Here is a 16,762-nt window from a genome sequence, read left to right on the forward strand (position 1 = left end):
AGCCACATACATTACTACAATGGGATGTGCAGGACATGACTCAGCTTGTCCTCGCCTGCTCTGAGACCTGCACTTCTGAGGATAATACAGAGATACTCAGTCATCCCCAAATGTCATCACACCAGGGGTTCAGCAACATGGGAGCGTTACCGCCAGGCACTGAGTTCCTGGGCATTAGCTGGGCTGCAGGACTGGCTGCGTGCATGCTCTTGGCCAGTGGCAAAAGCAAGATAAAGTGCATTAGCTCAAATGCCTTTCATGTTAGCTTACAGATGGCATTTGCCAGGTGGATTAAGCTTCAGGTTCTTGCTGGCGTGCCGCAGGCCAGCCCTGCCCCTGCTCCAGGCCCGTGGGAGAGCAGTGCCTGACTCTGTTAGGCTGCAGCTGCTCTGTGTGAGGCACCGCAGGCTCAGGACGGCAGCGCTTCCACCAAGTGTAAGCCAGGGCCTCTCGAAAAGCATTCCTCACAGCCAAACACAATGTTAACAACCACGATGCTAAGGCAATACAGAATTTTAAACTGAAGTAACTAGTAACATTTAGCTAACCTCTGACGTGCTTCTTATCTGCCATGTGGATGTGCCAAATCCCCCCTCACCTCCAAAAACGTTTGTGGATTTTTCACTTGCCTCTGTATTTCCTCAGGGAAGGGGCTTTTTCAGCTAATTCCTGCAGCTTCTTTAAAACTGTTGCTGTTTTAATCTCACCTACATCAGACATCTTTGCAGTATTCCTGGGTTGTGGATATGAGCTAATTTCGTTTGGCTTATACTGAGCCTCTTAAGGTTCATTTCCCCACGTCATCTGTTTCTCCAGTTGAGGCAGCAAAGAAGCTCAAAAATAAATTTGCACTGTGGTCCCCATATGCCTGCCTGAAAAGAGAAGAGAAAGCCTCGCTCTTGCCTTCTTTATTTGTTTCCCACGGGAGAATGCAGGCAGAAGTTCAGTCATAACACTCATTGTCTTGGAAAACAGAGGAGGAAATTGATGTTAGATCCACTCAGATCATGAAGTAGGACTTCAGTTTTGTAAAGTCTTCAGAAGAGTTACAGTGTCTTCTTAGATGGCTGCTTCCTTGTGTGTCACCAAGGGCTGTTGTATCCCAAAGAGTCACAAAACATAGTTTTATCACACAAGGATGGGCAAAACTCAGCAGAGAGAGCACTGTAGCCAGCAACCACTGGCAGTTCTGATCTTCCAGCCCTTTGCATCTGCTGAAGACCTCAATATTTAAAGTGGTGTTTTTAAACTAGGTTATCTTGTAATGCATGGACTTCTTCCTTCCTTTTTCCCCCCCTCAGGCTTTGAAGCCTTAGCCAGACTTTGACAAAGCAGCATGACAGTAAATGCTGCTTTGCTCAGCCATCTGAATAGGTGGTACTTCTGTTAGGCAATCCATGGCAAAGGTGTAGTTGGTGCGCTGTACACTGATAGATGTCCTAGCGCACTAGACCAAATCATGCAAACATACTGGTGGTCTAGGATTGGTCCACACCAGGAGAGGAAACATGCCTGGGCAAGTGTACTTGTTTTCTGCAAGCATCTTTCAAATTTTGATTTTTCATTATTTAACCTTTTCCTGAGCTTACCCTTGGTGACTCGTTGCTCCCTATTTTCTCCCTTCGTTGTTATTTGACCTGCCATCCCACACGCTGAGTAAACTTGTCCTAAGCTTTCGCTTCAGAACACACTTGAATGTGCTGCTCAGCTTGAAATCAGCTGAGGACCAGTGAAATTGGTCTGTTCAGTGGTGACAAAGCACAAATGATGATAATGCTGATAATGTTATTTAAATAGCTTTGCAATTTTTGAAAGGTATGGGGTTGTTGCGTTTCTTTAGATGCTTTACCCCTTTTCTAAAAATGCCTGCAGTGACTTTGGGGAGCTGCTTTTTCGGAGAACAAAAAAATGACTATTTGTTAAAACGGAATTCCTACACTTGGCCTTTGAACCACTTAGTCAGATGCAGACAGTGGAATCTGGCACCAAGGATAATCTTCTCCTGATACGGGTATGGGGGGAATGGCAATGAGGGAGGAATGCAGCAATGGCTTAATATTTAACTACTTCAGGACTGATACAAACTACAGTGAAGTACAGAGGAATCTTTTCTAGTTACTCAGAGGGATACAGTCTCTAACAAATAGAACGTGCTTCTCAATAAGACCATGAATTTCTGCTACCATTGGGATCTGGGTGGTAAGCATTAAAAGCATAAACTTAAAGCCAAAGCATAATACTAGATATCAGCAGAGCAAGAACAAAAACCCTTATCTGTATGAAAAGATAGTTCAGCAATTTTCCTTCTTAGCCCTTAGTGGAGCTGAAAAGATTGGAATTAGGAGACTTTTCTCATAATAGCTATTAAAAAAATTTAAAGATTGGATTAAAACTTGGTTCTTTCTGCTCCCCCTTTCAATGCCTGAAAAGTCCTTAGTGCAGTAAATGCAGTTATGTGATCCTTGAAGTTGTTGAAAAAATGGTAATGCTAAAAGCAAAGAATGTGGGTTTTGTTATTCCTTGATATCATTAGAGTAGCATCATTTTACTGTAGCATTTCATTTGTCTTCACTGTTCTGGCACCTATTAAAATGTATTTGTCTTAATATTTAAGCATTTAATATAGGCACTTTGTTCCTGTTTGTACTCTGGAACTAAATCATAAGATCTAGGAGTCTTACAAATCACACCCTCCATCAATCTTCCAGGTAGTTTTATCCCCAGATCTGATATGCAAGCTTCTGTAGACTACTTATTTTAGCTGTGTTTCCCTGAAACTCAGTTGGCACTCTGCGCCTCCTGAATAGCTGCTCATAGAAAAGCAGGCGGGTTACTTTTCAGAAAATCTTCTGGAAAGATATATAATAAGATGTTTCATTTAGGTCAAAGTTAACGAGCCTTGTAACTGCCTGAGAAATGCAAGATTGGACTTTAGAGTGGTCGCACGCTAGCACCATCTCTCCCCTCTTATGGAACTGGTACTGTAGAGGGTGGGACAGTCCATGAAAGCCCTTCCTGAAATAATTCTCAGTGCAGAATTTGAGTCTGCGGAGTTTTAGGCAACATATCCTGGACACTGCGGGTATCCAGATAAAAGGGTGAAGTGTACCTCTGTGTTGCCCCTTCTTTTTAGCCCAGCATATATCAAAGTCTTCCCTGGAGGAAAACAGGACATATTCTTGTTTACTAAGTCTGACTGACCTCTGGACTACCCTTCCTTTTAGCTATTTTCTACTAGTTCTGCGTGAGATTTCATCACTTGTAGGGTTTTTTTGGAAGTGGAATTTAACAACTTTCAATCGTAACTATTCAGTCAAAAAAATCTTTGTCCTTTTTTGTTGTTGTTTTTAACAAATGGGAAGCTCGGTCATGATTATTGTGTGGGATGGAATTGCATAAGAGCGCAGTGTTTCTTGTAAGGCAGAACACTGCATTATTAATAGTAATAACAATTACTAATAACATGAAGCTGCACTCCATGTTTTGTTTTGGTTTTGTAACACCGAAACAGTGATGATTATTTAATTTCAAATAACCTGACATATGTACACACCATCTCTTATACTCCCAAACTCAGCAATTAGCAAGTAAATGAAAAAAAGTCCTACTGTTTTCCCAAAAGATTAAAAAGCTGAAATCAGTCTTATGCAGTTCTTAAATGTTCCCCCTGCCACATTCATGCATCTATGAAGAACTTAGCTCATGAACTTTGAGAATATGGTAGTGTTGATGTATTGGCTCACTCAGAGCTTATAAAATTGTCCAAGAAAAAGAAGCCAAGTTTATATTTAACAAGCTTTATCAAACCATTGAAGTTAAGTGAAAAGCACACTGATACGCTATATAAAGTACACAGAAAGGGCTTGGAAAGCTTGCAGAAAATAATTGTGCCAAATACTTTCTCCCACGATCGCCACTCAACATTAGTCGTCGTAGCAAAAAGAAGTGTACACATGGATCATATTTAGAGTCCTGCATTTCTTATGGTAACTCTTGTTTCGTATAGAGTGCACATTCCTCTAATTAAGTCTGAGCACTGAAGTGACTGGTTTAAAGCTCTGCAACATGTTCTTCTAGAATTTCATAACAACAGCGTTTGGAGAGAACTTTAGAGAAAAATTTTGAAGAAATTTTTTTTAGAGCTTTAATTATAGGCAAATATATCAACTTTAATTTGGATAATGCTTGTATGTGTGCACAGATGTAACTTAGATTTGTATAAAATAGCAGTGCATTAGAGATGGTATTTTAGTAAGTAAACTGAAGTAGTTTGGAAAATAAATTCCTAATATTTAATGCAGTATTTTCCATAAACAAGAGCTATGGGGGACTGGGAAGGGGATCCACAGGGCAAGCACATACCTTGAGACTGTGACCCCCGAGTATCCTACAAATCTTAGAGCACGGCAGTGGGTTTCCTCAATGCCCTCTGCCGCAGTGTTCATTTAGAGCCCTGTGACTACCTGTCTGTGAGTCTGTGGTCTGAGCCCTTGGTCCCTAAGAAAAACTTAAGGCGCAGGGGAAGAACAGGAAGATACAGAAGTGCAGAGTGTTAGGTTCAGTGTTAACCTAGATGAGAAGAGGTTGCGGGCATCCCATCGCTGGTGGGTGTGGGGGGGCCCAAGGGTGACGGCAGTGTGAGGTTCCTCGCAGGCTGGAGGCCTCCTGCAGCTCAGGGAGAAGGCAGCTTGCTTTTCCGTCCACTCCCGTGGGCTGGCCTCTTTCCACCCCTGTGCCGTGTGGATGTGGCAGATGTAAAGACACTTCAAGAAAAGGCTGTGTGTCCATTAGAGACTAGCAGCTACAGTACATACGTATGCGGTGCTCAGCGGTTTTGAAGTGAATTGCCAACTTGTTCTTCATAGCATAGGAAACGAACAGTGTCTTTTTTCCTTGGCGCAGTCTGAGAAGAGGACAGGCAAGGTGGTAGCCTCTGGGGGCACAGCATAGATGTGTCTTATGCGTGGGGGCTGCTGCATTCCACGGGGAGTAGCAGCAACGCGAGGCGAAACTCCACTGTGAGGGCTTATCTAAGCCAAACTCCAGTCAGAGCACTGTCCTGCCAGAAATGACAGTAAGTGACTTAGAGGATGCTGTTAGTTTAGCAGGCTTTGTAAGTATATACTCCTGCAAAATTTGCTGTCCCAGCTGGCTGGCCACAGTAAGCCCAAGAAATTGAATTACCAGTTTTTAACATCCCTGAGCAAACCCACTGCAGCTGAATTTAAATGGTGCCGATAGCTGCTGTTTGTACCACAGCGGCGGTGGTCTAGTTCACACACATATCTACTCTGTAAGGTACTGCTCGTGGTTGTCCATGACTGAAATGCAGTTAGAGCAGTGTAAGAGTGTGTATGCTGTTCGATAAGAACAGCTTATACCGCCGTAAGCACCTCTGTGCAGGTGTGACTCTAGCTGCATGACGTGCTTGTTCAACTGTCCCGCCTACGTATTAGACAGAGCTCTTAGGAAAGACAGCAGCGTACTGCTGGGAGGGATTACGGGTGAACGATGGTTTTAGAGCGTTTTGAGTTTTTGCTGCCTGAGGTAAACGGATTTTTTTTCTTTATATAATTGAATATGGTATTTGTGCATAAACGTACTGCAGGGTGATTATTGGCCTAGGTGGTGTGGACTGTGCACATTTATAAGGTTTCTTTTATGTTAAATCTCAAAATTCTGATCACGTGAGCAAAAACCCAGATTAAACAAAGTAGCAAAAATATTACTACAAACAATGTATCCTTAAAAATTAACAAGCCTTTACTACCCAAGCCAACCTAAAGACCTTGAGGCTGTTTGAGCATTAATATCCTAGACTGCAAATAGACATAATCCAAAATCTACAAAGGATTAAAAAAAAAGGAAAAAAAGGAGATGTAATGATTCCAAAAATTACTATAATATTAAGGAGTTAATCTGTTTCCTACAGACTTCAAGCTTTTTATTTATTTATTTTTAATATACAAAATTTCCATGCAAGATCTGTAGCCTGTAATATTACTTTTAAAATACATTAGCATTTGGTTGACCTTTTATCAGGCTGCTTATTTTGTCCTCATTCCAAAAAGCAGGAAGCTACTTCATTCTTATTTTTTGTTTTCCTCTGTCTTCTGGCTTTAGAGGAGCTCTTGCAGCAGTGCTATTTACATGTTGTCCTAGTGCAAAAGAAGTTCCTTCTTACCTTTGATTTGGTTTCCTGAAAACAGGTGTCCTTTATTTCAGTTTAGAATTGTAAATCATCTCAATTCTTCTTGTTCTCACTTGCCTAAGAAGCCTATAGAGACATTAAGATACTTATTTTAGCACTGCAACTGGAAAACATGTCAAATTTTTAATATATAAGGCCCTTACAAATACTGTAGGTGTCAGGTGTCTATAACATCTAAGGACATGTGTGAAACACATTACTACTGTTATTAATTATGCGCTAGACCTGCCTCTAAAAGAGGAATTACCAAGACAGCTCTATCCAGTGCAATCTGTTTATCTCTAGTTGACAGCTGTCCATCAGGCATGACATCGGTGTGTTATTTCTGGAGACTTACACAGACTGGCACAGCATCTTCAGAAGTAAGTGGAAGTCTTTGTAGCCACCTGACTTTGGCAGCCATCGTTCCCACAAAGGCCTCTCAAATTTCAGGTTGTCCTGGCTGCTGAATGTCTAATAACCTCTGGGCCCGTTCATCACCGAGGGTGTTCCTTCTCCTTGCAGCTGAGAACAGCAGCTGAAGGACAGGCTGTGTTGGAAAGCAAAAAGTATCATTACAGTTGAATTCCAGCTTCCACTAGAGCTCCTCCTTCTCAGCTCTCAGTACAATCCTGGTAATTGTTTAGGGAGCTCTAATCCTTTGCAGATAGATGGATGTACCTTCAGCTGTGTTTCGAAGGTTAGGTGTGTGGGGGGCCTCTTCCAAGTGCCACTGCCTCCTGTTGAGATTCTCCTATAAACATCTGTGGAAGGTGAGTGGATCGGAAAGTTTGAGCAAGGGCTTTCATGTGGCTTTATTTTATTGAGAAACGACTGTCTTTAAAAGTGCATTTGGAGGGGGAATACTGTGCTTCAAGGTTAAAGCTTTTTTTCTTTCCCTGCCTCCCCGCCCCGGTTAAAAAGGAGCTTTCATTTGAAGAGCCTTTAGCAGATTTGGAATCACCTTTTACAGTGCTCAGACAAAAGTTACAACATAAATCATAAATCACATGGGCATAAAGTTTATGAATCTTCGTGTCAAATATAATTAAATATATTGAATTATCCAAGAAAAGCACAATGCCCAGAGCTGCTCTGCTGTTTTTTATTAAAGCTAAGGAAGTAGGTCACTAACTACCTTTATCTCATTCATTTCTGAAAAACTACTTTTCTCACAGTTCCACGCCAGCCTGGAGTGAGCAATAATCTGTTTGAAATACTTGAAATTGAAAGAGGGATTACCGCCGATGAATTTGAAGCAAACGACGACCCAGGTAAAGATCATGTCTGCTGTTCAGGGCCTAGGGTTTAGGATTTTTTGAGATTTCTTGGGTTTTTATACATTTTTACAGGACTCCTACATCTTATGCCCCTTGTTTAAACTATGCTTTGTAAAACGAAAAAAACCCACCACCTAAGAAGTGAACCTTTTTAGTTTTATTTCCTCACAGATTTAGCACAAAAAGAGTGTGAATTGTTAATAATAACACTAACATCCTTTTTATTGTTTTAGTATTGTTGTAGATTCTTTTTCTAATGCTCCTTCTGCTGCATTTAATTTTCGTATTTACTCACTAATGTCAGCCACAAGGGAAATTGCTGTAGTTCCCCAACCAAAACAATCCAAATCACCTTTTTTTTTTTTCCTTTTTTTTTGACCTTCTGCTCTGTTCTGCCTAGGTGTGCTGGTACACAGCTGTGATTTTGATAGTGGACTGTGCGGATGGCTCAAGGACAAAGATGATGACTTGCACTGGGAACCAGTGAGAGATGCGTCAGGTAAGATACCTGCGTACAATCGCATCCTGTAGTTGAAGAACCACCCAAGCTTGAGGTAGATGAGAGTTCTCGCGTTATGATGAATTTACACAGCTTCTGTTCCATTTAGTTCCAGGATATATTTCACACCCACACCTCTTCTGTGTATAAAAATCAAAACTGAGGATTCCCCACATGAAACAGCAATTGAGAAGTTGCATGTTTATCATAGCTGGTATCTTTTCAATAGGAATGTCTCTGAAGGAGTAGTAAATGTATTCAGTAAAAGATTATCTGTCTTAAAAGAATCACAAAGAACAAAAATGTGGACTAGAAAACAACTTTTATTTATGGTGAAACAAAGCTTATTTTTCAAATCACCATGCAAACATAATTATTTCCATATTACTAGCAAAATTATAGAAAGTGCTGGAAATAGTCTTTGTTCTGCTGCCAAATATAATGTTCTAGTTTAACCTCTCAGTTTGATTTTGCTGAGTTCTACTCTAAGTTCCGGCAACCTGTATAAAGGAAAACTGTTAAGTAACTGGAAGGAGGACAAGTGAGGTGCTCATATGCAGAGGCTTCTGAAAATGGGTATGTTTGGGATGGTCAAAAGTGACCTTGTGATGAATATTACAGGGGAGTGAGCACTAGCCACTTGCAGGACAGGAGAAGACTGGCATCGGCACTGGTGGTCAGCCAAAGCGGCAACCCCTGCCCCTCGCACGCCTCTGCCGGAGTAGTCCCAGCAGAACTGCACATCTACACTGCTGGAAGTTAGTTGTATTTTGTCCCCTGTTGGTTTCACTGTATGGCAGTGTGAGGTTGGCTGTCCTCGCCTGCGTACCCTTCCCCCAGCAGTGCTGGCCCCACAGCGCCGGGGATTAGACACACGTCTCTGGCTCCCCGTAATGATGGGATTACTTCATACCCAGAAGAGCAGCCTTTGAAGTGCACAATGCTTACATTATGTGAGGGGATGGCAGACTTCGGCAGGAAATGCACTCTCAGGCGGTAAAATGTTATGTGTTAAGTTGAGGGAGGGTGAGGGCACTAAGAGCCATTTTCCTTATGCGCCACCTCATCATAGATGTCTGTCCTTACGCTGCCATTGATGAGACAGTCATTTGCCACCGCAGCGGGTGACCTGGCACCTTTTTCAGGCTGTTTAGCTGGCTAAGTGGAAGTGCTGTCTTTGCTTACTGGGCAGGTGCCCTCCCCACCCCCAGGCATGCTCTAGTATTTTGTGTGCTCCTTATGACACTTAAAAAGTCTCATGAATGACTCGGAGAGCAGAGCTCCTTCCTCCTGCAGATGAGAAAACAGGTAGCTGTCTCCCGCTTGCAGACTGGCATTTTAAAAAAGATCATGCATAATTCAAACATCTTTTTGAAACCATGGATTTAAAAACACTTTGTTTCTGAGAAAGTAAGTCACTCAAAGCATATTCATTATTTGTACTCAAAAATTGTTGTTAATACATATTAAGTTCCACAACTATGATTTTTAACTAGCTGCTTTTTTTTTAACTTTTTTTTTCTCCTGCGTTGCTTCCCAGTCAGGGATAATCTCAGCTTTTTGTTTCCTGTGTATGTTCTGCTGCTGTTGACATAACCTGTTAAAACTAGTCCCTTGAAGTCTACCCACCCACTCCCTCCTGTCTGGAACACCTTGTTGCAAGGATTTATTTTCACAGCTTGTTCCTGAGTGTTTGCTTTCACCTTTCCAAGTTTGCTATTTATTGGTTTATCTGAATCTGCATTTTGAAAGGTGCCATGCTGAAGCCTTATAAGCTTATCTTGCATGCAGAAAATGCTGATTTGAGGGGATCTTTTCCTGCAGGGGCTTGCCTACAGGTACATTGGCTTTGTGCTTACCTAAATCTGTTTCCTGTTGATTGGATTCAGTCACTGTAACTATCTGAAACAGATGCAGTTAATGAGTCAAGTCAATACTTTTATAGTGATATAATTGTATCTACAACAAACAGGTGCAGTTATTTAAACTCTAACTATGCTTATTTTAGCAGTTAGTGACCTTGATGCAAAAACAATGCATTAAAAAAAAATAAATCACAAATGGATCCCACTTCATGCCCAAATGCAGATCTGGGGCCCCAGACAGCAGCATAATACTTTGCTTTGTTAAATCTCATTGAGACCAAAGAACTTAAAAACCTATGTAGAAGTAGTGAATTGGAGACAAGGTTAGCTTTCCTTTTAAGTGTGTGACGCGCCCTGGTACACTGTCATTAAATCTCACGGCTTTTGAGGGAAATCATTGTGGCTTTCAAAAAGAAGCTTTCAAAACATAAAGCTCTGGTTGAGTAGTAGCAGGGTGACAATTTAAATGAAAAATATTTTTCTGTTCTATAATTAAGTAAAACCTGTGTATTTCAACAATATTAGATCATATTTCCCCAATATTTCTACATCATTGGTTTCAACTAAGGAGCCTAAATGCCACCTTTACCTTAAGTTCATTAAACTTGGATTTTTTGATAAAAAAAATTAAAAAATCCGATCTCATTAAAAAAAAAAGATTCTTAGGTTCAGAGTAAGATAAGAATTTTTTTTTTAATTTTTATTTTTTAAAAGTGAACCCTCCTCCCTTTGGTAATTTCAAATTTTAAAGTTATCATCCACCTCGCAAAAGTTTTAATGAAAAGTACAAAGAAAAAATACAGGTGTGGGTTTTCTCCAAGATGTGAAGTCTCATTTATTGTAGTTTTGAGTGCCTATGTGAAAGGGTACGTGGGACTTATGGAAGTATATGCTTTTTTTTTTTTTTAGGTTCAATGGATGTTGCTATACCTGAGATCCTCTACTTTTCATGTTCTAGGTGTTTTTATGAAGGCACCTTTACTTCATACATGATCAGAGATAATAATAGGGTTTTGAATTAAGTATGTATGTTCGCTGACAACTTACTACTGTTAGAGAAGACTTCAGGGAGTGTATCAAATTAACAGCTATTTGGAAATCATTACTGTTTCTAGCTTTCTGTATCTAATCCAGATTAAGAGTTTAAATTATGGTTAAATAAAAAGGCTATCTGTGTTTGCAAATGGATATGCTTTGAGACTTGACTTAACCTGTTAACGCAGTTCCCAAACAAAAGGAAAGGGACAGAACTGTAACTCAATTACGTGATAACATTTATGCTGGCCTTCCCATTCATCTATCCAATAGCAAAAAACTGCAGCTTACAAGGTGCATAAGTGTACACAGTAGCTTTAACGTCACTGTGGGTTTAAAATCATCCACTCAGCAAGGGGTTGTCAGAAACGAAGGAATACATGAAATTTTCAGTTTCAAAAGAGGTATTATTTGCTTTGTAAAAACGAAATTAGATGGGCAAGACCTAACTTGGTACTAACGTAAACAGAAGATCAGCACTGTAAATCTTACCCTACAGGAGGCAGATGCATCAATTCTGGTTCACATTCCAGCAACTATAATGCCTTATTTAAGACTCACTGGACCTCGTGGAGCCCTTTTTTATTTTTTATTTTTTTAATGGCTCTTGTGCATTTGGTCCTGCAATGTAGTAGAATTTAAAAATAAAAAAAAACCAAACTAACTGCTTTTTCTTTTGCAGGGGGACAGTATCTTACCATCTCTGACCCCAAAGGCAAAGAAGGAAGAGCAGCGCATCTTATCCTGCCGTTGGGTCACATGGCTCAGGCTGGCGACTTGTGCCTGTCATTTAGGCATAAGGTGCCCGGACTGCATTCTGGTGCCCTCCAAGTCTTTGTAAGGAAAAACGGCGCTCATGGACCAGCCGTTTGGGGAAGAAATGGTGGCCACGGCTGGAGACAGACACACATAACTTTACGAGGACTGGGCATCAAGAGTGTAAGTACCGGTGCATGTGCTGCCTTTTGTTTTTTTGCATGAGAAGCTGAAGACACTTAGATGGCGTAGCACTGGACTGTTTGTCTTCTGGGTCCAATTTCAGCCTGTCTTTTACTACTTGTGATTCCATTGGCAGGGATCAATTAAGGATAAGAGAGTTATTGTGCATTTTTTAAAATTAGTTTTATGCAAAAAAAAAAATCCTACCTACAGCAATAGACACATAGGAAATGACAAAATAGCCTGTACGGAGCTACCTCGTACAGCCTGTTTTACGGGAATCACCAGGTAGGAAAGAGCAGTCTAATGGACAATGGCATACTGTACACGGATTTCCAAAAAGCCTGTATCAAGATTCCTCATGAACAATGCTTTAAACAATACAGTGCCATGAAATAGGAAGAGTCATCCCCTGTGGATTAGTAAATGGCTAAACCAGGGCAAAGATATTGAAAAGAAGTCATTTTTGATAACGCAGGGAGGTTACATGTGCAGTCTCACATGGTTTTATGCTCTTCAGCTTACCTGCAGCTGATCCGGCCAAGGAGGTAAATGATGACCTAACTATGCCAGTAGCACAGAATGGTTTAGCACAATCAAAAGAAGCTGTCTGAAGTGCCATGGAGAATCTTTTAATACCTGGAAATCTTAGAAACATTGGGTGATAAACTGATATTAAAAGCTCAGCACTTTTCTTCAAATTCTGCTTAGCTTTGAAGGTTCTATTTCAGATCAGAAGAAGGGGCTTGAGTGCTTCAGGGCCTGTTTTGCTCTGACTTATCTCAGGTGGTCTAAAAAGCTCACACATCATAATGTTCATGGTGGGAGCAGGCTACAACACACACAGAGTACATAGTTCTAAAATTAATATTAAGGCTATAATTACCACAGATAATTTTCTGAAAACTTTACCTAATCAATAGTAACAAAGATGCCTGACCTTCTGTTAGCTGTAAATGAATGTCAGACTGAGAATGTGGAAATTTATAACAGGTGAACAATGTATTTGCCATATTCTTACCCTTTTTCGCTAAGTTTAACACTTCTGGCAATCCTCAGGTCTGTCTCACCTGATAGAGCAGTTCATTAAATAAGTGTGTATCACTAATATATTGTCTGGCAGAAAAACAAATGAGTTTTAGAGACCCCAGACAAGACCAGCAGTTCCCCTTTGCACTGTCGCCTGCCTCTCTTGACCACCTCCGCAGTGGCTGTCAGCACGGCTTGCCAACCATAACCGATCTCTGGTCCACAGACCAGAGCTGCCTCATGGCACCTTACGGAACAGTCGAGTTTCGGATCTTTTCCAGCCAGCCTGGGGAGCCTGGGCTGCTGACCTGAACCACTGTGACATTTATGCCAAGGATCAGGGAATGAGAGAAAACTCTAGGTAAGCAGGGAAGGCCTCTGCCACAGAGAAATCAAGAGGAAATATGGAAGCTTTATCTTCTAGCTAATTAAAAACCAAAAGCAACTAAACACAAGTGATTTTAGGGGGGCCTACTGGAAACCTGAGGCGAAAATGAATGGAGACCAGAATCTTTCATCACACTTTCTCATGAATTAGCTCCGTGTAAATTATTTCTGAAGTACACCCAAAAGCGCTCATTTCTAAAAAAATAATCCAGTATATTCAACATAGAGTTTCTCTGACCTCCTCTGCTCCTACTCCGTATTGAAAAGTGTGCTTTCAGCAAGCATCCGTATTATTTTTAACTACACAGCTGAATTTCTGATCTATGAATCTGTATTAACTCTTTCCAGCTCAGTGATAACAGCAGACTCTTACAAAGTTTTACTGTAGGCTTCGAATAATTTTTAAGCCATGGTCAAAAACACTGACCGTATTAAACTGTTCAGGCTTCTGAATCTACAGCAGTAGCACAGGTGAGCAATACTGATTTATGGGAGTGTTTCTTAAAGTCAGCTGGCCATTCTGGATATCATCTCTGATTTATGCTCCAGTCCTTTGAGTCAAGCTTTATATTTGTTGAATTTCTCCTACTCAGGCTTAAATCTGGGCTGCTAATGACTGCATAAATCCATGCCCAAACTTCTGCCACCATTTTGTGAGGAGCCAGTGCTTCTGTAGATTACCATGAGTCTGCAGGAGCCAGAATTTGTTAAAATAAAAGATGGGTGTTTCTAGTTCACACAACTAAGGCAGCTGCAAGGTGCTTTAGCAATGGAAAGCTTCTCTATTAGACAACATTTTTCAGAATACAGAGGATTTTATGTGTTTGCCACGAGGGACAATGAAAACAGTGTAGAGATGATATGTAGAAAGCGCCCAAGATTCTCTTATGTGGAAGTTCATCTCACCTCAGCAGATAGTGCAACTGGAGCAACTCTGTCCTGACCTGCTGGTTCTTCACAAAGATCCTGCCAAAGTGAAGGAGAGAGAGGATCAGAAATAGAAAAAACAGCCATAATTCTGAGCAGAATAAATAGGCTTTTGTGAGTCAGTTATGATCACCTGAGCTTTCTTAGGCTTTTGCTTTCTTACTGTTGAGACCTCTCTCAACCAAAGCTTCCTCCATTTGACTTTATTTTTGCACTCAAATCATTCTGTTTCTCTTCCCAGGTTATTTTCAAAGGGGAAAAAGGGAAAGGAAGAACTGGGGATATTGGACTAGATGATGTGATCTTGAGGAGAGGACGCTGCTCTGAAGAGCATTAGCAAAGACAATGGACCAGCAATCATCTCCTCTAGCCCTTCTCGTGCTATTCCTACCAAGCTTTGAAACAGAACTGCACAAAAAAGAAGAAAAAGTTGGAGAGTGACAACTTCTTAGTGGTCTGCTAAGTGCAATCTCACGGAAACTTCACTTAAAAACATGGAGAGCACCTCCCAGGATTCAGGAACTCCAATCCTCTGCTGGTTGTTTCTATTAATCCTCACCCCTAAATCATAGTTTGTATGTAATAACTTTATCCCCTGGTAAGCCTGGTGAGCGCTCACACAAAGAGCACTTGTGAAAAAGGGAGAACTAATTGCAAATGGTGGCAAAAGAAAGCTCCAGCTCCGAAAGTTTTAGTGCTAACTGATAGTCTTTATCTTCCCATAGTGCTACTCTTTTATTGATTAGATTTGATAGACAGTGGGATTGATCTAGCTTCAGAGTCACCTCAGATTAGCGGAAGCCTGGACCTGAACTTTGGCTTACTGCCATTGACCTTTGAAGAAGGGTTTGCTTCATATTAAATAGCATTTATTTTGGTGTTGCATCTGTATTAACAAAAAGCAGTTATATAGAGTAGGCACTGCATCCTGTAATGTTGCTACTGCTGTGTTTTGTGTAAATGTGTATGGTTATTAACATATTTATGTTTTTAATATTTACAGACTCTAGTTGCAAGGTAATTGGCAGCTGTGCTTTCTTATTGTACAAGACAGGAGTTCAGCATATTCTTTGATCCCGCTGGTCATGCCGATCAATACGTTACCAAAGTCAGTTAATGGTGCTCGTTGAAAAATGCTGGTGCAGTTTTTCATGTTGTAATATGCTGAAGGCAAAAGACCAAACACTTACCTGATGTAAACTGGCATCTGATAATGCTGTACAAGTTTGCGTTTAGCTCAGGAGCAAGCCCTAAAGGGCTCTCAATCCTGCCAAGAAACTCCTGCTTCAGTTGAAGACTGAGCAGCCTGGAGAAGATAACTTGCCTCTTGTAAGACGGAGCCCGTTGACACTACCAGGAATGTTCCCTGCCCACAGGTGGCACAAGCCTACACATAAGCAAAAAGGGCAGCTGCATTAATGCTGTATGAACAATTCAGACCGTGCAATGCCTCGAGTGATCTTTGTCAAATGTTCATATTCCATCCAACCCTTCTGTATATAATAAACATTTTATTCTTTAGAACTAGAACAACTATTAGCTCTAGCTGGAACTAAATGTTTATCAGAACTTTGGACTAATTCTTTTGTTATGATGTATCATGCATGTGGTGTGCAGTTTCCCAGGGAATTCTCCTGTTTGGTTTGGGATTTTTTTAAATGAGGAACATCATCATTGCTGCTAACAATTCTAAATTTGACAAAGTAATTGTAACATTTAAGAAAATGACAACAGATTGATAAAATGTTGTTAGTGGCGCAGCCTTAAAGCTTCAAAAATGTATATATAGAAGAAATAGGTCTCAGATCTTTTAAATACAATGTAAAATAAATGTCAGCTTCATACCATGTTATAAAACCATCATTAAAAAAAATTCATGTTAAGCCTTGCACAAAGTCCACAGAGACAAAATTGCAAGACCATTAGAGGTCATGTTCCAAACGTCTGTTTCTGACAAAGTACTGTTTTGAAAATATTTTTCCAATTTGTCCCCTAGGACAAAGCACAGTATGTATAGCAGAAGTTTATTTGACCAAACAGATAGCCTCTTGCAAAACTGTATCAACAAACATTTTGGAAAGGAAAAAAACAACACATTTGTAAACATTTTTAAACTATTTTGCTTCAAATATGATCATGATCTTTTTCTCTTACGTTACTTTGTAATACGTCAGAAATATTTGTGAATAGTTGAAATACCTTGTCCTTATTTTAAAGTAATCAGTAAAGGAGGCTGTTACTTGCTACTGGTTGGAAATCTTGTTTTCATTTCTGGATCAAAAGTCTCATTTTCATTGCAGTGAAATGAACCAAAAGGTGGACAATTCAACCAAAGCAAAGTAGCTCTTGTTACCAGATTTAAAAAAAAAAAAAAAGCACATTTCACTATAATATGACAAGGACATTATATGTATTATTCAAAAGGAAGAACAACAATTTTCAACCTAGCTTTTTTTAAGAACAGTTTCACAGGTAATTAGGAGCTTCTGCAATATAAAATGTCCATTTTACAAGCAGCAGCAGCTACCAGAGTTCCACACACTACTGAACCTGCACAAACTGTTGTGTCCTTTGACACCAAACAAGATTAACACATTTTGGTCTGGTTCAT

General features: G+C 40.4%; 1 protein-coding gene across 7 annotated transcripts in view; it reads left to right on the plus strand.

The window, feature by feature from the left end:
• NPNT (nephronectin) overlaps window positions 1-16,397 on the plus strand; it is a 54,468-nt gene extending 38,071 nt beyond the window's left edge. For 5 of the 7 annotated variants that reach the window (XM_050896326.1, XM_050896328.1, XM_050896325.1 and 2 more), the window contains 4 exons: window positions 7,369-7,464; window positions 7,871-7,969; window positions 11,552-11,808; window positions 14,393-16,397. In XM_050896326.1, the coding sequence (XP_050752283.1) occupies window positions 7,369-7,464; window positions 7,871-7,969; window positions 11,552-11,808; window positions 14,393-14,488 (548 nt within the window). In that variant the 3' untranslated portion in view covers window positions 14,489-16,397. The remainder of the gene's footprint in view (window positions 1-7,368; window positions 7,465-7,870; window positions 7,970-11,551; window positions 11,809-14,392) is intronic. The other 2 variants (XM_050896329.1, XM_050896330.1) reach the window with 1 other exon arrangement.
• The last annotated feature ends 365 nt before the right edge of the window (window positions 16,398-16,762 follow it).

The sequence above is a fragment of the Gymnogyps californianus genome, chromosome 4 (genome assembly GCF_018139145.2).
Source record: "Gymnogyps californianus isolate 813 chromosome 4, ASM1813914v2, whole genome shotgun sequence".
NCBI lineage: Eukaryota > Metazoa > Chordata > Aves > Accipitriformes > Cathartidae > Gymnogyps > Gymnogyps californianus.